This window comes from Paramisgurnus dabryanus, chromosome 9 (genome assembly GCF_030506205.2).
Source record: "Paramisgurnus dabryanus chromosome 9, PD_genome_1.1, whole genome shotgun sequence".
Classification (NCBI taxonomy): domain Eukaryota; kingdom Metazoa; phylum Chordata; class Actinopteri; order Cypriniformes; family Cobitidae; genus Paramisgurnus; species Paramisgurnus dabryanus.
In genome coordinates this window covers 38,065,486-38,086,849 of record NC_133345.1, presented here as the reverse complement: position 1 = coordinate 38,086,849, position 21,364 = coordinate 38,065,486, and the positions used below count along the sequence as shown (strand labels likewise).

Below are 21,364 nucleotides of genomic sequence, written 5' to 3'. Positions count from 1 at the left end.
TTGTATTGGTTTTGGTTTATATATGAAATCATTGCTCTGTGTGTGTGTGTGCGTGCGTGCGTGCGTGCGTGTGTGTGTGTGTGTGTGTGTGTGTGCCTGCTAATTTGTATAAAAAGTGATGGATTGAGATGACTTGCAGATCTTATAGATCTCTCTCCATCAGGAAATTACTAATCTGTAGGCTGCAACATATGTCTTGAGTTAATACTTCAAATCAACCATAAGGCAGATACAGAAATAAAGAGAAGAACAGCAGGCAGGACCCACAAAACATATAGTTTTGTTATATAGTTTAAAACATACAAAATATTTTAAAATATGTTAACAAAAATGTATTTTTACCAATGTATTTTTGGCAATTTTTTGTATATTTTGAAATATATTTTAAAAATGGAAATATTTTAAAGCATTTTTATTCACATCACATTGGAAGAAAACGATTCCAATTAAATTTTAACTGCAAAAAATGTACCTATAATTTTATACTTATATGTATATTCTTTATACATTTTAAACAAACATTTATATTTTGGTCAGGAAAATATATATTTTTTGCCTTATGGGTAAAAATGTATTTGTTGCCCCTGAAATACATTTTGAAATATATGTTCATATATGAAGGTTAAAACTAAATATATTTTTTAATTAAAAAATATATTTCATTAAGCTTTACTTTCTACTAAATGTATTTAGCATATTTAAAACATATTCTTAAGAGAAAAAATATACCAAAGAAATGGCAACTTTGCCGTATGGCGAGACAAAGTCATGTAACGTTAAATATTAATAAAGTTTATTGAATAATCAATAATATTTAGGAGGTGTTATACCAAACACAGACAGTGCAAATTAAGTGTTTCAACATTCTCGTGACGTTAATAAAAACCTTGAGGGAGACCAAGACAATACAGCGCCAATGTAAGATAAAAACTCAATGGGGTGGTTCCTCGACAGAACCAGGACTAGGCCTTATAGTTAAATTATAAAATATAACTAGTTTTAACAAACATGCCTTACTAAAAACATTACTTGTGTGCATTTTGAGGCAAAACAAAGGGCACTGATGTATTTTAAGTTATGTCAGCGCAAGTTGTTTTCCGTTTGGACAGCTCTTAGAAAACTCTGGAACTAGATATAATGAAATTAATATAATATAAAATAATAATACAAATAAGAATTAAAGTGAATGATAAAATAAATTAATTATATAATTGAATTTATGATACATTAAATATTGTAATAAATGTAACAAAACACAAATGTTTCTACTCACATACAGAAATGCTGTTACACTATTTTACTTCATTGAGAGTCAACGTATCAATACGAATTACTTAATATTCATAACGTTTTTTTATTTATTTGCAAATACTGCAAAGTGAATGTGTTATTGACATTGACCTCTAAACAAATCACTAGAATGAAAGTTGTGACAACTAGCCCCGGTGTCCACTATATGCGTATGGACCACTGTGTGTGTGCGTGCGTGCGTGTGTCAGCTGACGGCTGCAGAAGGAAGGAGGGAGGGATCGGGCGACATCTTGGATTCATGAGTGAACGGTGACCGCAGTGTGAAACACGGTACCGACACCAAACAGACCCAGAAACACTTATCTCCAGTCAGAACACCACACAGATCTGACAGCAGTGAGCTGGTCCGGTCCGTTCCAGGGTGATAGTGGGCAGCGATATAGAGGTGAGTGAAATCTAGCGGTCGGGTCAGTCGTGACAGAGCTGCGCTACAGAATTAGCTTAACCAGCTAACTCGCCGACTGTTTTACACTGGATTCAGCATGGGGATATATTAAAGAAATAATATGGATTATTTTGGACCCGTTAATAAAAGTAGACGTCATTTAAAACGTGTTGAATTGTGACATTTTGCGTTTGAATGAGTAGGGACATTGAACTGCGGCTAGAGGCGGTGGCATACCTTTACATTGAGCAGCTTCCTTCCATTTCAGTTTTATATTAAACATTTTTTGCCAATTGATGGATATCTTCATAAGCAAGCTGAATTGTATGTTTTTATGGTTATTTAGCATAATGTTGAGGTGAGACAGACAATCCATTATGAATGCTGCATAGAAACCTCGAGAAAATATGTATTTATTTTTATTTAAAACATCCTTTAGATATTATGTCCGAAAAAAATTGCCTGTTTCTTTATTAACACATTAATGGATTGGTGGATGGTGCAGATCCTGAGAAGTGACATCATACTCAAACATATTCATAATATCATTACCATTCACATGAATATTCAAACATATTTTCACGTGGGATGTGATATTGTGTAATGACATACTGATGTAGACTATATCACTCATAAATCAATAAAAACATGTAGTCACACCAGCTGTTTATCTGATGATGTCATAATGCTCCTTTATGATGTCATAATGACCACCATCGTGACATCATAAAAAGCATTATGATTTCATAATTACGTCTCATGCCATAATGATTTCACAGTGATATTTTATAGTAGGCTTGTTCGAGTTGAGCAAAATCTGCACAGAACCCCAATGTGACGTGGGTTAAAAAAACTCCCTGTTGTCATCTAATTTTCAGGCGAAGGAAAGGCACATCTCAACAAGCCTCACCATGTCATATGTCACAATGCTCTTTATGACATCATAATGATGATCCCCATTGTGGTCTGTTATGATGTCATAATGACAATCATTATGCCATACATCATACAGCGCAAAGACAATTATGACATCATAAAATAAGATTGTCATGATGTATCAATACTGTTATCCTAAAGTAATCATCAGTACTGTCCAAAATGAGAGATTGTTATGATGGTAGAATTCAGAGGTCTTTGAGTTTTTAAAGGATAGCTCACATTAAAATGAACATTTCTCTTATCATTTAGTTGGCTAAGCCACTTCTCATATTTTTCTGCTGACACAAACAATTCATGTGAACTTTTATGAGGCCATTTTGCTCTTTTTGGACTCAGTCATCTGTTCTTCTTTACTTTTATTGAATGGATAATGCTCATAGCATGAACTTTATGTCCAACGTTTGCGTTTGTAATCATGCAGGTTTAGATAAGATCATTCACTTACAGTCACCAGAACAGACATTTCTGCTTCATTGTACTGTAGATTTTTCTAAGTGTATGGTTGCAGCTTATCTTGGTTATTTGTATTTCATGTTTTTATAAAATTTTTTGGGTTTGGTAATATTAAGTTATCTTAATATTAGGGATGCACCGATAGGATTTTTTGGGCCGATACCGATTTAAACAGACAACTTCTGGCCGATACCGATGCCGATATTAAATACTTGTATACAATACTATACAGTTGGTCTATTTGCTAGTTTATTTCTGCATCAAATTATTTTTACTGAAAATGGATTTGATCTAATTAACATTCAACTGACCAACATAATAAGAGAGACACAAATTAAGCTAAAAGAAATATAATAAGACAACATGACAACCTTAAAAGGTGGTTTTTGCTATTCAGCATTTATTTTATTAACAACATTAACTCGTTTTTTTACATATAATGGATTTCTTTATGCAGTTAATTAATAGGCCGATACCGATTGTTTTTCTCGTGCTATTGCCGATATGCCGATGGTTTCAAATTCATCAAAAATCGGCCGATAAATATCGGCGGCCGATACATCGGTGCATCACTACTTAATATGCCCTCTAATCGCAATATCCCAGCAGTCTTTAGGTGAATCACACAAAGACATTAGAGTCAAACTGTAATGCAGTCAAAAACAATTATTTTAAAGTTAAATCAGCATGTGCTTTGAATTACCATGATCTATGATTTAGCACAATCTTTTCACAACAGACGAACCAGAATGGACCTTATTGGCCGATACCGAATTTTACAGTCAACCACTGACACGTCTTCATTTTCCTCATGCAGTATTCCAGCATGGCTTGTGAACACTGAGCAAGACCACCATCATGATTGGAGGACTCTTCATCTATAATCACAAGGGCGAGGTGCTGATCTCTCGTGTCTACCGTGATGACATTGGGTAAGTTGGTGTTTTGTGTGATGTTGATGAGGTAGTTCTTCAGTGTGGAGGACAGATGGACTTTTCATCACCTTACACATAAAATTGGTCTCCTGGTTATGATGTCACCATATGTTTAATTAGTCATATAAGTGATTTGTTTGGTTTGTATATCGCTCAATTGCAGGGAGAAATTTACTAGCAAAATAAAAATGTGACACGGCAAAACAACACATTTCAAATGGCACTGTTCAGTTTTCTGAATGTTGTTTGATTTTTGCTGATGATGTCCTCTTTCACAATGTCCAGAATGCTTTCAAACTAACGCTGACTCATAGGGAAGTATGAATATAATTCATAAGAAAAAGAAAGACGACACCTCCCCTCAACTTAATGACGGCTTTTTCCAACTTCTCTCGTCCTTGAAAACTTTCATGTACCCTTGTCTTTTGCTATATGTAAAGCAACAACCTTTCATCTACATGCATCTGTGTGACTGTAACACTGCAGTGCTCCAGCTTTAAAAATAACATAATGTTATTTTCATGGTCCATTGGTGTAAATGCCAATATAGTTATTGTCCATATTGTGAACGGCCAATAAACCATCAATAAAGATATGAAAGAGAAGGAAGGATAGTGTAAGCAAATCCATTAAAATAAAAAATCAGGCCTACATTTTGTACGTGACTCAGATTCCCTGGAAGGGGAAGGTGAGTGAAATGTCAGTTCTGGAAAATCCAGACATCCTTTGAATCCACAGAGATGGGCTGTTCAGAGAAGGGTTGCTATGGATACAGTGAGTCTGTACATCTTTGCCAACTCAGCTGCTTTCTGTGTGCGTGTTCCTGCATGGCTTTATGAGGAAGAGAAATCATTTTATGAAGTTGTAGTGTGTGTGTTTGCCTAGAGGACCGCAGAAATAAAGAGTGTTGTATATTTTATAAAGCTTTAAAATGAGTTTCACTAACTGCAGTATTATACATTTGACCTTAATGTGTTCAGCCATTCAGCAGGCACTTCCCCATTCATGATGATTAAAGGGATAGTTTGGTCAAAAATGATATTAAACCCATGATTTACTCACCCGCAAGCTGTCCGAGTTGCATATGTCCATCGTTTTTCAGACAAACACATTTTCAGATATTTTAGAAAATGTTTTAGATCTTTCAGTTGATTAAATGTAATGTTACGGGGTCCACCCATAGTCCACGACCTTCAAGTCCAAAAAAGTGCTCCAGGATGATAAACAAAGGTCTTCTGAGGGTAATCCGCGCAGTGTTGTTGTAGAAATATCCATATTTAAAACTTTATTAACGTAAATAACTACCTTCCGGTAGCGCCGCCATCTTAGTCGCGTCCGCATTCAGGATGAGAGCTTACGCAGCCTACGGAGGCTACTCTGCTGCTGCTCTGTGCCCCCGCCCTCCGAATTTGTCATACGTCACTAAGAAAAGTGCGTACACTACGCTAATACTCTCTCCTGAATACAGAGGAGTCTAAGATGGCGGCGCTACTGGAAGTTATTTATTTTATTTAATAAAGTTTTAAATATGGATATTTCTACAACAACACCATGCGGATTACCCTCAGAAGACCTTTGTTTATCATCCTGGAGCCGTTTGGATTTAATTTGTGAAGGATGGACGCACTTTTTGGACTTGAAGGTTGTGGACCCCGTAACATTACATTTAATCAACTGAAAGAAATAAAACATTTTATAAAATATCTGAAAATGTGTTTGTCTGAAAAACGATGGACATATGCAACTTGGACAGCTTGGGGGTGAGTAAATCATGGGTTTAATATTATTTTTGGCCCAACTATCCCTTTAAATGTGTATGCTTTTAGCTGGCTTTATACTTTTGCGTAGGACCTGCGCTATAGACTGTATGCTGTAGACTACGCAAAATTTTTATTTATACTTCTGCATCATTGTTTGCCTCGATGTGCTTTACACATGCAGATTGCTAGTAAGCAGTGTCCACAAACATGGTATTGAGTCAAAAGCCAAAGAAGAAAGCGGATTGTGTAGCTTTTTGATGAAGCATCCTGCAACCTGAGTTGTTAAATATAGCTCCTCAACTTAGTCCATCATTGTTTTTACTGTTGCATGCAGAAATGTGTGCGAGGAAATGCGACCTAAGGGGGGGGTTCTAACAGACCAATCACAGTGCTTGCGGTTGACGCGTATTTACATTTTGGGAGAGGTGGAGGTCAGGCCATGCCATAGGCTTCTGCGTAGGGTTCACGTCTTTGTCTGGGGTTTGCTTTTCTGCATAGGGTACGTTGTACAATTGACACAGAAGTATAAAGCTGGCTTTACACTGTTATTATAAAGCAACCTGATTGTGAAACTAAAATTTTTGACTTAAGCTAGAAGTATAGTTCAGTTGTTTTGCATACGCGAGGGTCTGCCTACAGTGCGCAACTGTGTGCGACACAAATATCGTCATCAGAATAGTTCGCGCACCCCTAGGTTTTTGTAACCTCGCGTACTTTGTACACGTAGGTCGCACAGGAGAATGTAGTATGTAGCCCAGGAGATACATTACATTTTTTCGCAAATACGCATGCATCGAACATATGTGTACATGTAAGAGTCAAATAGCTTTGCAAGGCTGTGCTTTCGACCTTGTGTGTATGTTCACACACACATAAAAACAAGCTATACTACAGGCTTTACAAACCAAGACCATCAACCACTAAGCAACCTTTTTCAGCCATCATAATGAAACTTGTAACTTGTATATAGGATAAAAGGGAAGCAATACACTCTTGTTTGCTGATAGCATGCTACACTAAAGTCAAGTCAGTTTATTCTGTGGCAATGTTTTGAGCAAACGTGCTGCTATTTCGGGCAGCTACTATCCCATGTAATTAAATAAAAGCTCAAACTCTTCTCAAACCCACATTTACATCCTTACACCTTGTGTGCAAAAAAACTGCATATTTTCTAGCAGGAGTAGCAGTTGATATCATCCAATAGCTGATTCGCTTTTTTTATTTGGAGGACGAGACTTCATTTGCTTTTATTACGTGGTTCTCTAAAAGCTAGATTATGATTGGTCAGTTGCGACATTCCAAAGTTTGTTCTTTTCAGATAACTACAGCTCAAAACTAATAACACATGGTAACCCGGTTGCTATGTTTTCCTCAAGACACGAGGAGGGCAAAACATTAGACGTAATGTAGTACAATATTAATGGCGGCTACTTGAATTCAGTGGATATCTGCAAAGCTTCAGGTTTTTTAGCTACAGATATCTTTTGCAGTTTTGCTCTGATCCCTTATATGTTTCTGCAGGAGGAATGCTGTGGACGCGTTTCGTGTCAACGTGATCCACGCTCGGCAGCAGGTCCGCTCGCCCGTCACCAACATCGCCCGCACAAGCTTCTTCCACGTCAAACGCTCCAACATTTGGCTGGCTGCCGTCACCAAGCAAAATGTCAATGCAGCCATGGTGTTCGAGTTCCTGTACAAGATGTGCGACGTCATGGCGGCCTATTTCGGCAAGATCAGCGAGGAGAACATCAAGAACAACTTTGTGTTGATCTATGAGCTTCTAGATGGTATAAACGAAACCTTTGTATATAATCTGTTTTATTATGAAAGATATTAGACATGTTTGAACATCGGTTGCTTGACATGTGATTTTTTTTCATTCCTCTAGCTCTGCTCGGAAGAGACATCTGTTGTGCTGTTGTTTTTTTAGGTTTTGATTTTTATGAGCTGTCGATGAGAAAATCAAAGCCTAAAGAAAATACTGCACAGTCGGACACACGTCTCGGCTTCCTGATTTTAATTTGAATTTGACTTGCTTATAATAATGAATACATTATATAAGACCCCTGTCTGTGAAAACCCAGCTAAAGTCATTGTTTGTGATAATCTTGATGTCTTTAACTCTTTCCCTGCCAGTGTTTAAAAAGGGTTGCCAGTCAGCATTTTTCATCATTTCTACAAAAGCCTTCCAGAAATGTTCTTCTTTAAATATACGATATATAAGATGAAAGAACAAACCCTCTGCTTTTAATCAAACAATAAAAAAGTTTCATCCTATTTGTTCTCTTTGTATCACCTCTCAAATATGGGTGGGTTTCATCAAAAATACAAAATTTTGAGCAAAAAGCTGAGATAATTGAGTTTTTGTGAAGGATTTTTGATAGGGAACAGATTTAGAGCGATTTTAAAAATGTGTGAAGTTTAAACTGTTTGCCCTAAGGGAATACTTCCGGGTTTTATAAGTTGGGTAAGAGGGCCTGGTGGATATAGTGGAAATACGGTTTGCCAGAAAAACATGCCATTGGCAGGGAAGCATTTTCTCTAAATTGATGAGTTAACTATCAATGGAAGAGTTAATATTGACTGAGTATGGTTATGTGAAGGATTGAAGTCAAGGTGAAATCAAACTTTGATGCTCCTAACATCATTCTTAGATTTCTAGCCTGGATTTCACAAAGGTCACATATAATCATCATTCCTATGTGATAAATGATATGCCACTGCCAGTTTGAGCATTGTTGCTTATCAAGATTGGTTGTATATAACAAGCACTGGATGAAGCATATTTTTGGACAACAGTTTTAGTAGACATGGTTAAATGATCAAAATTGTTGGTCCATTACATAGATTAAATTTCATAGAGGACTGAATTTTTAATTGTGCATATCTTAATATCTTTGTTTTGCCAACTTTATGGAGTGCACTGGCATACAGATGGCCTCAAAGCAAATAGATGTGAAATACAAATCACAAAAGTCCAGTTCTGATTTTTGTGCTCTCATTGTTTATCTCCTTATTGTAGAGATCCTGGATTTTGGATACCCCCAGAACTCTGAGACTGGAGCCTTGAAGACCTTTATTACCCAACAGGGTATAAAGAGCCAGGTGGGTTCAGCTTGACTCACCAACATATGGTTAAAGGGACAGTAAGTAGGATTTAATCAAAATCAATGTCTTTATTCATAAATATGTCCTCATTGGTGTCAAATGACCTCTGGCAGTGATCTGACATTTCTTTGTGAGCTTAGAATTTCTTCTCTTTACTTACATTGAACGAGTAAGTCCAAGGAGGCTTCCATGTCGTTCCGCAATATTGATAAACTATAATAGCAGAGAGGGACAAAAAGCACTAGCCTACCGCAACACGTTTCTACAACGCGTTTTCATTCGGAACACGTGAACCATAGTTGCAACACCCATTTGGAAAGCGCTATAGAGAGCACTATTCTTTGAATGCAAAATACAATTTCACCACTAGATGGGGGGAAAATCCTACTTACTGTCCCTTTAATATTTATCTGAACATTCTCTTCATTTGTGATGCATGGAAAGATTTAAAGGTGCATTATTAGGTAACTTAAGAAGGATCTCTTGACAGAAATGCAGTATAATATACATAACTATATTATCAGTGGTGTATAAAGACCTTACATAAAAACTCTATTGTTTTTATTACCATAGAATGAGCCGTTTATATCTACATTAACCGCAGGTCCCCTTACAAAGAAGTCACCGTCATGTTTCTACAGTAGACCTAAGTGGACAAAATGTTATATAGATCGTGTTTTGTCACTACGTTCTGTCAGACGATGACATGTTTGTCCTGTGGTGGCTACTGTAGATTTACAATGCATTTCGAAAGAGAGGAATGAGCTGTGGACTGAGCTTTGGTTGCAATTCAAAGTCTCACCTCTAGATGCCACTAAAAATCTACACAGTGAACCTTTAATATACATGGATATATTGAAACCAATAACAGTCTTTGTGGAAGCATGGATGACCTAAAATATGTCAAATATTTATGTTTTATTAATGTGTGTTTTATTATTTTCTAAATATTTCCCACACCTTTGTCTTTGCATCACTCCTCCTTCGTGTGCCCAATGACTTGTAACTCACCGCCTCCAGCATCACGTAAGCACCAGTTATACTTCACTTTTATAACTTCAAATACCTATTTGCATTAAGCTTTGCATGCACAACGTGTCAAAATGTTTCAGCTCATTTTATGGCTAAAACTCTTTGGTTCTTCTCAGACGAAAGAGGAGCAGTCTCAGATTACAAGTCAGGTTACGGGACAGATCGGCTGGAGACGGGAGGGCATCAAATATCGCCGCAATGAACTCTTCCTGGATGTACTGGAAAGCGTCAACTTGCTGATGTCACCACAAGGTGTGTGTGTGTGTGTGTGTGTGTGTTACAGTGCTCTGCTGGTTATGGATGAGAATTACACTGCTGGTGACATCATTAAACACATCATGATGTGATTATAAATGTTATACTGTGATTTGTAGGGTTTTTGCACCGATAAATGCCAATATACACTAATAATACGTAGCCGATAACTACTCTGAATCGTACAGCCTATATTATTCACAGCTATTTAATTTACTACGGCTTTTGATCAGTAAGTCCTTATTGGTCTGAAATCACTGTTAGTTTAAGTCGTTTATAACATGCATTTGAAAAAGAATCAAACATAATCATTATACATATTCTTTATTATTATGAAAATACCTGAAAAGGTTTGAAGAACACCAATATAAATATATTAGGGGTAATCCCGAATAGTCGAAGATTCGATGCATCGATAGGAGAAGCCTGATTCGACTACCAATCTCACAGTCGAATCGTCGCAGATGTGTTATGAAATGAGGATCATTTAATTTTGGCTTTATATGGGGGCACAATATCTGGGGCATGTTCAATCTCACACCGGTGCGCAACGTTTTGCTACGGTTTCCGGGTTGAACGACATGTTTCCTGGAAACGGTGTGCAACGGAATGCAACAGGTTTTAGAAGCGTTTTCTCTTGTTTGGTGGGTGTGTCAGAAATGTCAGCCCAATCAGCGGCAAGATGTATAAAACCACGCGATAGTAAAGAGACAGCTCTCTCAATGGGTTCAAGTTGGAATGTTGTCTTTCATTTTGGACAGCAAGGTCAGTGACTGTAACATCGAGGGTATTTTACAGTATTAAACACACATTTATAACGATTTCATCAGGCTTTAGAAACATTTAAAAAAGAACACAAAGAATGGCCTCTCAGCTACCGTAGTTGCAACTCTTGCGTCATCACAACAGGGTGTTCAATGCATCACCGTTTCTGTTTAATAAACGTTGTGCAACGTTTTGTCGGGGCTGAACGCAGCCCTGATTTCACATATAACAACTTTCTCTCAATATATTAATATACTGCATATTATTATAATGCTATATAAATAATATATGAAGTAGCAGCTTTCAATAAATATTTTAATATTTATTTTAATATTTAATAATAGTTAATAAATCCAAAAACCCCTGTGACCGGGCTACACGTCCATAAGAGGTTTCTATGTTAATAAACCATTGCCTCTTTGTTTCTACATTTAAAAGACAAAGCTGGCAATTCTGGTTATACTTTTGTTCTTTTAATTAATTTCTTTACTTTATTTTATTTATAAATCACTCTGGGTTATCTGATTTAACTATTTGGCTTGTGTTTTGTTTCCGTGCACTTCAGGCATTTTGCACATATTTGTTCTGCACCTTGCTACTTCTGACCTTATTTCATTCACATTTTTTATTTATTATAAACATCAATTCTGATCTAATTAAAGTCTGCAAATTTTTGATTGCTTTTTGTTGCATCGATGTTGCGCTGTTGCGTTCTGGCCATGATGCTGGCGCATGCAATTTAGCCGAACGTGCTAGCTAGGTGCTTTGTTTTTCGACGGGTATAAGTTTTAAAATGTATTTGAAACAGTGTGGTTATCTTGTCAAAAGTTAAACTACAAAACAGGTAAGCAGTTTCTTAAAATTTCGGCGATGACACGGAAAATATCTGCACAGAACCTAAATTTACGGCTGTCTTTCTTGTGATTTAATATTTTGGTCGGTGTTCACTTTTAAATGGTAGAAAAGAGATTTCTGAAATAAATAATATAAAAATCATCAGGTGTTTTTAACTAAAGTGAAAACAGAGATGATCATACTCAAAGTAAGCAAGCAGTATTTCTGTGAATAATAAAGTGTAGTGTCTATAAAATCATTAATTTCAGTGTTTTTCTTGAATGTTTAATTAATTGTGTATATAAAGCTTAGTTTTTATCAATTAGTAACAATCAAAACGTATATGTCATTTGTCGTTTTTTTGGTCATGACTGCTTTAATGTGTTAAATCTCCAAATTAAATAAAATTGCTGAATTGTAGCCGGGGTTTCAAAGGCAATATTAGATTTGTTATTTTTTTAGGTTTAGTTATCAAAATGTTTTTGTTATATCTTTGTGTAATGTTCTGTAGATCGTGGCTTTAAAATGTTATAAGGAATGATTAAACAAATGTTTATGTTGCCTTACATTTTACCTTAAAAAAAGGATATAATCGCAGATCGGTGCACCCCCAGTGATTCGTTTCACATGCGTTTGCAGGTCAAGTGTTGAGTGCCCACGTCTCTGGACGCGTGGTGATGAAGAGCTACCTGAGTGGAATGCCAGAGTGCAAATTCGGGATGAACGACAAAATCGTCATTGACAAGCAAGGCAAAGGAGGCACGACCGACGACACAGGCAAGAGGTGAGATTTTAGAGTTTCAAGGCCATTTTCACTGTTAAACCATCAAATGTGATCAGATGGCGATATATCATATACAAGTACAGCTGTTACAAATTCAGCGTAAGAGAATTAAAGACATTTCGTTCTTTAGCAACCTTTCCAGATCTTTAATGTTTGGTTTTAATTTAAAGAGACATCTTAAGAAAATTTCAAGAAACTCAGGTTGCACATTGTATGTAAATCTTTTTTATTTTACCTTTTTTGTTTACCTTTTTTATATTTAATTTACTATAGTAATGTTTTTTCTGTAAACGCCTTCAAGAACCACTAGGGGTTGACAAACCCTATGTAGATATTGTGGTGTTGTTAAAAACCATGTGGAAATCCTGTAATGTCTCATCCTATAAACTCTCGCTCTTATTGTTGCCTTTGTGTGCTGGTAGGTATTTGTATCATTAAAGAGGACTTGTTTGATATTGATTGGTTTAGTCCTTTATTTTTCCATGTTTTTCTGTTGGTTTTGTTTGCCTCTCTCCTCTCTCTCGGCTGGACTTCAGTGAGTTAGGGGGCAGGTAGCGTATTTCTCATTCCTGCTCTCTCACCTTCACTTTGTGTTGTTCAAAACGTTTGTCTTTGTGTCATGCCATCAAACATCTCAGGAAAAAGGATTTTTGCATGGGATGACACTGTCATTACTTTCAGATCTGTTTAAGTGTGTGTGAATGTAGTGTTTTTAGGAGCTTGTCTTGTATCCTGTCTTGTTTCACTGAACAAACTGAATCTCTTTCAGTAAAATCTAACGTGTCAGATTTATATTGACTTTGACCACAACATTACAAGATGCTTCAAAATTTGGTTTTGACAAAATGCAGCCCCCTGATAAAGATAAACACCTAATGGTTTTGTTGTGGTCACAGTGCACATTATAAGCAATTCTTATTTAATACCATCAGCGTGCCCATTCTCTAGTGTGTGTATTTGTTTATGGCTTTATTGAAATGCTCTCTGTGTCTTCTACAGCAGTGGGAAACAGTCCATCGCGATCGATGACTGCACGTTTCACCAGTGTGTTCGCCTCAGCAAGTTTGACTCGGAGCGTAGCATTAGCTTCATCCCCCCTGATGGAGAGTACGAGCTGATGAGGTCAGTGAATGAAGGGTGTATGAGCGCATATTTGAGTGTTTCATGTGGCATGATGACTGTGACCTTGTGTGTGTGACTTAGGTACCGTACCACCAAAGACATCATCCTCCCTTTCCGCGTCATCCCATTGGTCCGTGAGGTGGGCCGCACCAAACTGGAAGTGAAGGTGGTGATCAAATCCAACTTCAAGCCATCACTGCTGGCACAGAAAATAGAGGTGAGACAGATTATTCGGGTGCGCTTTTGAGCAAACCAGAGACTGTAGATATTAACAAGACGCTGCAGTGGTATTACTGTAAACTCACAATCGTGTGTTTTTTTGTTTAGGTGCGCATTCCTACTCCACTCAACACAAGCGGTGTTCAGGTCATCTGTATGAAGGGTAAAGCTAAGTACAAGGCCAGCGAGAACGCCATCGTTTGGAAGTACGTCTTTTACTTTAAGCACTTTTATGTCTCCTGTTATTATTCGCAGATTTGTTTTGGTCCAGAACAGATGGCGAGACATTTGTATGGTTATATCAGATGAAGTAATCAGGATAAAGTAATCACTACTTGATGGTGTAAACAAAGATTGGACAGTTCTCACATTATCCTCCAAACCACTTTATTGTCCTTGTTAAGGATATGATCTGATAAACTAAACCACAGACACTCTCATTTTAAGATATGTTCGTCTGTGCAGTTTTCTCACGGTCAGGGAAAACCTAGGAATTTTGCAGTCTTGGAGAAGTCATCATATGTGACCCTGGACCACAAAGCATAAGTTGCATGGGTATATTTGTAGTAGAGTTGTTCTGATTCTGATGCCAGTATCGGAATCGGCGAGTACAGGAACCCATGTACCGATCCGATACCTTTTTTTTAATTAACCTAGTCTAATGCCTGTTACAGCTAATGCTAAAACTACCGCTACGAAACTCAGAAATGAAATGAAAACGTGCAGCCATATGTCCGCTGTTGGTTAGTATTTCAGACTTATAAAACGTTGACATGTCTCAAATGACATGCTGCATTTTCGATGGGTTGCACAAGTATTAATAACTTTAAAACGAGTAACTTCTTATAGCATTTGTAGACGCTTCACCCCGAAAAACACAATGGTTACACTAAGGCCTCTTATTTCACTACAGGCTACACTTGGGGCCTCTATCTTACACCCGACGCAATGCGCAACGCAAGTGTCTTTTGCTAGTTTCCACCCTGCGCAACGTTTAGCGCCACATTGTTTAAATAGCAAATGCTTTGCGCCCATGGAGGTGTGTTCAGGCGCATTGTTGGCGCGTTGCTATTTTGAGGCAACTAAAATAGACTACGCCATTGACCAACAAAAACCTAGTCTAAAGTCAATGGCGCAATATGTTTTTTGTTATTTAAAGAGTGCATTAGTAATATGCGCCTATAAACTGGACGACAACGCCGGTTTGCTTATCACACACGTGAATGGCAGCAGCACAAAAATGCTTTTAAATATGAAAGATTAAAGGATTTAATGTAAAAGATTATTATTGAGTCTCTTGGACATAAATGAGGACAGATTATGAGACGTTAGAAGGCACAAAGAGCTGCTTCACCTGCAGCCTGGTAAGTAAATAAATGCTTTGCTTTAAACAAATGCATCTATTTTTAATTTTTTTTTAAATGCTACCTCACGGATTTATTGTATATGATGACTCTGTACCTGTGGATATGGTGTGATGAGAAACATTTTTACGGAATGCTTAAAAAAAAATCATGACGCTGTCCAAGTGCTGAAACGGCTTTCCGCACGTTTGTAAATTCTTTATACCCTGTTTGTTAGAACAAACCTTTTCTTACATACTTGTAAATCATTTTTTGATGATATTGGATAGCCATACATTTAAAGCAATTAAAAGCCTGCTTTTTTACTTCCATGACTAAAAGAAAACGGGTTTTAATAAAAAAAATAACAATTTCAATACAAGTGAAAAACAACACAACTATTTAACATTAATCTTAAACTGAGGATCTTCTTCCTCCGCTTAGTTTTTCAGTTTACAAAGTCCGTCATCTGAATATGGATTAAACATAGCGCCAGCGCAACTGGCTTTTAAAGGGGATGAGAGCTGAGACTATCATTGGTTTATTGCACGTTATGCCCAAAATACTCCCATTACTCATTAAAAAAAAGGACCAACCCTTTTCGACCATGCGCTCGGCGCACAAACAATTTTTCCCATCGTTAAATTAGCAAAAGTGGATTCGGACACGCCCATTTAGACGTTGCGCTGTGCGCTTTAGACAATGTGCTTAGATCGTTAAAATAGTGTTTTTAAAGGAGCTTTATTTTACTTTTGTATTTAAAAACTGAAATGCCTTTTGTTTAACAAAATTGTTTCTGGACTTTTAAGTTTTAAATAGATTATTTTGTTATATTATTCATATAATTTTTTTTATACCTTATTTGTTACACTGTTTTATACAGTTATATTCTAAAACTAAAATACCCTTTCCATTTACAGTGTTAGGTGTTTGGCTCGTTTTCTCTTAGGAAAAATAAATATTACTGTCAAATGTCTTTCAGATAATAAAAATACTCTAGTTCACTGAATGTATTTGTTCATGTTTTCTACAGGAATAAAACAGTTATATCCATTCATACAGGGCTAGTCGTGATTGACCGATATATCGGACGGCCAATATAGCGGGCCGATATTTGCGAGTTTTATGTCTGTCGGCATCAGCCGATATGTGGCTGCCGTGTTCGCTGATTTTTTTTTCCGCCATTATTTACAGACAGAGTGCAATTCAAAAGATGGTTCCATAGCACCCTCACCTGTTTTTACTATTTGTTAGATCGTTTTTTTTTGTTGTTGTTCTATACATGTTACTTTTTTTAAATAGAGACTTGTAACATTTGACTTCATCATTGTGTCATTTTTATGATGTAAATTGAGTGAGCAAAAGCAGTTTCGGCTCCAAATATCGGCTCAAGAAAATCGGCAGCATGTATCCGTCATCAGCTAAGGCTGATGAAACAAAAATCGCTATCGGCATCGGCACAGAAAAATCCATATCGGTCGATCCCTACTAGTCGTATGTACAGCTGTATATTATTCAGATACACGCCCAGGTATCGGATCAGTACTCGGTATCGGACGATACCCCGAGCCAAGGTATCGGAAATTGGGAAGAGAAAATGGTATCGGAACATCTCTAATTTGTAGCAATAACCAAGAATTCATTATAGAGGTCAAGATGATAGATTTTTTAAATGTTTTTTTTTTTATCTCAAGAAATGCTGGTGGGCAACTTTTCAAAAAAAGGCTGGCGGGGAATTCCATATATAAACATACAATATATCAAATGAAAAAACAGACCCTCTGCTTTAACAACATTTGATCATATCTTTATTTGTTTTCCTTTTATTTAAAAGCTGAGATGATTGCATTTTTTTAAAGGACTTTTGTTAGAGATTCACAGCAATGATCAGAACATGCACAGAGTTTTTACTGTTTATGGATCAGTGGATGGTTCAGTGTTTTATAAGTTGTGTAAGAGCACCACCTAGTGGATAATAGCTGAAATATAGATTGTGTAAAAACTTGTCATTGGCAGGAAGTGATTTCTCTTAATTGACGAGATAAGTAAATATCATATTCCATGAAGATATTCAGTAAATTTCCTACCAGAAATATGTAAAAAATGTATTTATCATTTCAGACTTCATTTGGACAACTTGGAAAAGCGTTTTCCCCCAGATTTTCAAATCATTATATCTCGACCAAATATTGTCTTTTTCTTATAAACCATACATCAATGGAATGCTTATTTATTTCGCTTTTGCAGCAGATGATGTATAAATCTCAATTTCAAAATACTCTTATTACTGGTTTTGTGGTCCAGGGTATAATTTTCTTCCTCCATCATTGAATTTAGAAATACTTCTACTAATAATGAAATACATGAAAAGTAATTGAAATTCAGGATGTTGTAACCCTGTTTATAAATAACTGTGGCTTGGTTAGATGTAGAAACCTATAAATTGCATTTCTTTCTGCAGGATCAAGCGAATGGCTGGTATGAAGGAATCTCAGATCAGCGCTGAGATCGAGCTGCTACCCACTAATGACAAAAAGAAGTGGGCTCGCCCACCCATCTCCATGAACTTTGAGGTCAGCTTGAATCCCTAAAGACCTCAAAACCTCCATTCACACATGCGTACAATAGCTCTAAACATGGCTCAGTTTTACAAATATACAACCTTTCTTCCAAAAATGATGAACATTTAAATTAATTTTGCTTTAGTTTTAAATTTTTGTATTTAGATGCATGGTTATAAAATATGCAATAGGGTGCAAAAGTCTGAGGCTTCATTAAAATTTAAGATTTGCATTTTGCACCCATTTTAAAACATTTATCGATTAATAATTTGTACAGTGTCTTGCTTTAGCAATAAAAGAGGCTCTTTCGAGCATCTTCGGATTGTAAAAACATAAATCATTGCTGTCAACAAATTAAGAATCATTTTTCTGTTTTATGTAAGCTTATGCTTAACTGTGTCCTTTTATCTTTCTTTCCAGGTACCCTTCGCTCCATCAGGGCTGAAAGTGCGCTACCTGAAGGTCTTCGAACCGAAGCTGAACTACAGCGATCATGATGTCATTAAATGGGTGCGTTACATCGGGCGCAGCGGCATCTACGAGACCCGCTGCTAACAGAGGCCTCTCCTCGAGCGTAGATGGCGAAATAAACACGAGCAGAATGAAGTTATTCATCGTCTCATTTCTCCTCCCCTTCCTTAACTTTTATACGGTGGTCCATTCACACTAAAAACATAAATGAAGGAAAACATCCGAAACTGTAGATTTAAACTTTTCTCATTCCACAAATTCACTCTCTGTGAGATGTAATCCTCCCGTTTTTTTTTTTTTTATTCTTCCACTACATACATTCCAGACCCTCATTGAATCCATACTAATGTGGGGCCTTGGCTCCTTTCCATCACATGATTAGTACTGAACCTGTGTTTCTGCTTACAAACGACATCAATGTAGCCATTTCCTGCTTCCCCCACTTCTGTTCTCCTAATCTGCTTCTGTGGACCCAGAAAACATACATAGTACTTTGGGTATTGCTCACATTGTTATTCTTTGTGAATTTGTGTGAATGATAAACCAGTGGCCCCACATTGTTCTTGAGTGTAAACATTGCTCATTCAAAAAAAAAAGATGTACGTAAACTGATGATGTAATTGTCTAGTTTTTATTTCAATTTTTGTATTCGTCTCAGTGTAAGTGTTTCTCAATGTGACCAAAATGCTCCGAGGTGAGATGAGGGTGCTTGAATTGCAGCAACAAAAAATGTATCGCCTAAGTATACATCTGTATACATGTACGCTATTCACTGTAAGATGGAGTAAAAATATAACAACCACAGAGCTGATTTTGAGTTTCAGCATTTATTTGGTGTCATAGTGTGTGATTTTGTGCTTAACATTCATTTCTTGTCACACTTTCATTCACCACTTTGTTTACTTAACCAAAGTTTACCGGCTGAGTTTCTGAGTTAGTCCTATTGTCAGGAATGCAAGTTGAATGGATAGTTTTCCCCAAATGGATTACACTCAAATCTTTCCTGAGGATGATTTGTAAGCCTCATTCCTGTGACGCAAGTAGGAATTTGGAGATGTCACAATATATAAGGCTTGCTCTCCTTTAATGTGCATGAACGCATCTCCTATCCAACGAAGGCATCAGTGGTATTAACTTAATGCAATGCATATCAGGTTGAACAGCACAGAGATAAAAGCAGTTTAGTGTTGACTTAACTTTTAATGAAAACCGAATTCTGAAATCGATGCCGTTTCAGACTACACTACAAAAGTGACCCTATACGGAGTAATTGTACACTTGTGTCATAACACTTTACACTTTATTGTCAGACCTCAGCTCTGATAGATGATCGGTGTTTGTTTGCAACAGTGTGTGTCATCTTCATTTTGTTACAGTGTGATCGTTGTCTTAATCCTAATAAAAATGTCTAAACTACTTTTGAATCTTTTTGCTTGACAGCTTTTTCCATAATTTTTAGTACACCATGTGCAATTTCCCATGTTTGAATTTTAGATTATGTAGTTTTATGATTCATGAACCAAACTTTAGATAATACTGTAGATTTATGTGTATATTATTTCTTAAATACATTTCTAAGCACTAAGGGGGTGGTTTCTCAAACAGGGTTCAGATTAAACCAGCACTAGACCTTAGTTATATCAGGACATTTAAGTTGTTAAAAACAATACTGGTGTGGATCTTGGGACAAAAAATGACACTGATATATTGTAAGATATCTGAGTGTAAGCTATTTTCAGTTGTGACAGCTCAAACATGTCTGGGACAAAGCTTGAGCCCTGTTTTAATATTTTTTTTATTAAGATTCTTATAGAGTTGTTTTATTTCAGGCTTTGTGTCTTTTAAAGGGCACATATCATGAAAATCAGACTTTTTTCATGTTTTAAGTGCTATAATTGGGTCCCCAGTGCTTCTATCAACCTTAAAAATGTGAAAAAGATCAGCCCAGTAGCTTAATTTTGGTAAACCATTTTTTGCAAGCATGTGAAAAAATAGCTCATTCAAATTTGGCTCCCCTTGTGATGTCATAAGGGGATAATACCGCCCCTTTATCTGCACTATCCAACCACAGCACTGCCATTTAGTGCAGAGATCAACTTATTTGAATTTAAAAGGACACACCCAAAAACGCCACTATTTTGCTCACACCAACAAGGTGGCAGTTTTAACATGCTATAATAAATTATCTATGGGATATTTTGAGTTAATACGTTACATATGTTTTCTATTGACACAAAAGATTTATTTTACATCTTAAAAAGTCTCGTGAAATGTCCCCTTTATGTATAGCAAGACTAGGCATTTAAAAAAACTTTATTTAAATTAGGAAGTATATGGACGTCCCAGATGACACTCCCAACAGTGGAGTATGCAGACTTTTGCACAAGTAAACTGTAAACTAAAAAATGAATAAACGTTGGTTCAAGTTAAAAAAGTACTTATTACCTTATAAGTTACCATACTTAAAATTCACAAAGATTCTGCATACTGTAAGAAAAAATTTAAAAGTTAATTCAACTTAAAAATATTAGTTGACACAATATTAACTTATATTATTAATAGTTAATTTTTCTTGCTTTTTTACATTTTTTAATTGAATTAACTAAAAATTTTAACGCAACCATGTAACTTACTTTTTTAAGTTGAACCAACAAGTCATTTTTTACAGTGTATGAAGAATTTTTGTACTTTTTAAGTCTAGAAAATTCTGCAGAATGAATTCTGACACCCATATATCAGGAATAGAAAGCTGCATTAACCATCTGGCTTAGTCTACACACAAGTCTTATAAAAGTCAGTATAGACTTGTGCTGGGTGCTTAAAACGGATCTGTTTTTGAAGGATGATATAAAAAACATACAGTATGTAAAAACTAGGTTTGAAATTTTACAAATAATTACAAAATGCACCTTTACAGTTTTATTCATTAGTGCTTAGCTGTCTAACAATTTTGAATTGTTGCAAATTAGCTTGACAAAATTAGATAGGTTAACATTAGTAAATGCATTAACTAACATGAACAAACAATGAACAATATAGTTGTTTAGCATGTATAAATTCTTGTTCATGTTAATGTCAATACAATTA

General features: G+C 36.2%; 1 protein-coding gene across 1 annotated transcript; it reads left to right on the top strand.

The window, feature by feature from the left end:
* Positions 1 to 1,510: 1,510 nt before the first annotated feature.
* ap2m1b (adaptor related protein complex 2 subunit mu 1b) lies at positions 1,511 to 19,693 on the top strand. The gene is made up of 13 exons (XM_065260427.2): positions 1,511 to 1,696; positions 3,906 to 4,020; positions 7,305 to 7,570; positions 8,806 to 8,888; positions 9,912 to 9,917; positions 10,040 to 10,175; positions 12,417 to 12,561; positions 13,098 to 13,112; positions 13,561 to 13,683; positions 13,765 to 13,900; positions 14,011 to 14,108; positions 17,707 to 17,818; positions 18,227 to 19,693. The coding sequence occupies exons 2-13, from the start codon at positions 3,947 to 3,949 to the stop codon at positions 18,359 to 18,361; spliced, it is 1,329 nt and encodes a 442-aa protein (XP_065116499.1). The 5' UTR covers positions 1,511 to 1,696; positions 3,906 to 3,946; the 3' UTR covers positions 18,362 to 19,693.
* The last annotated feature ends 1,671 nt before the right edge of the window (positions 19,694 to 21,364 follow it).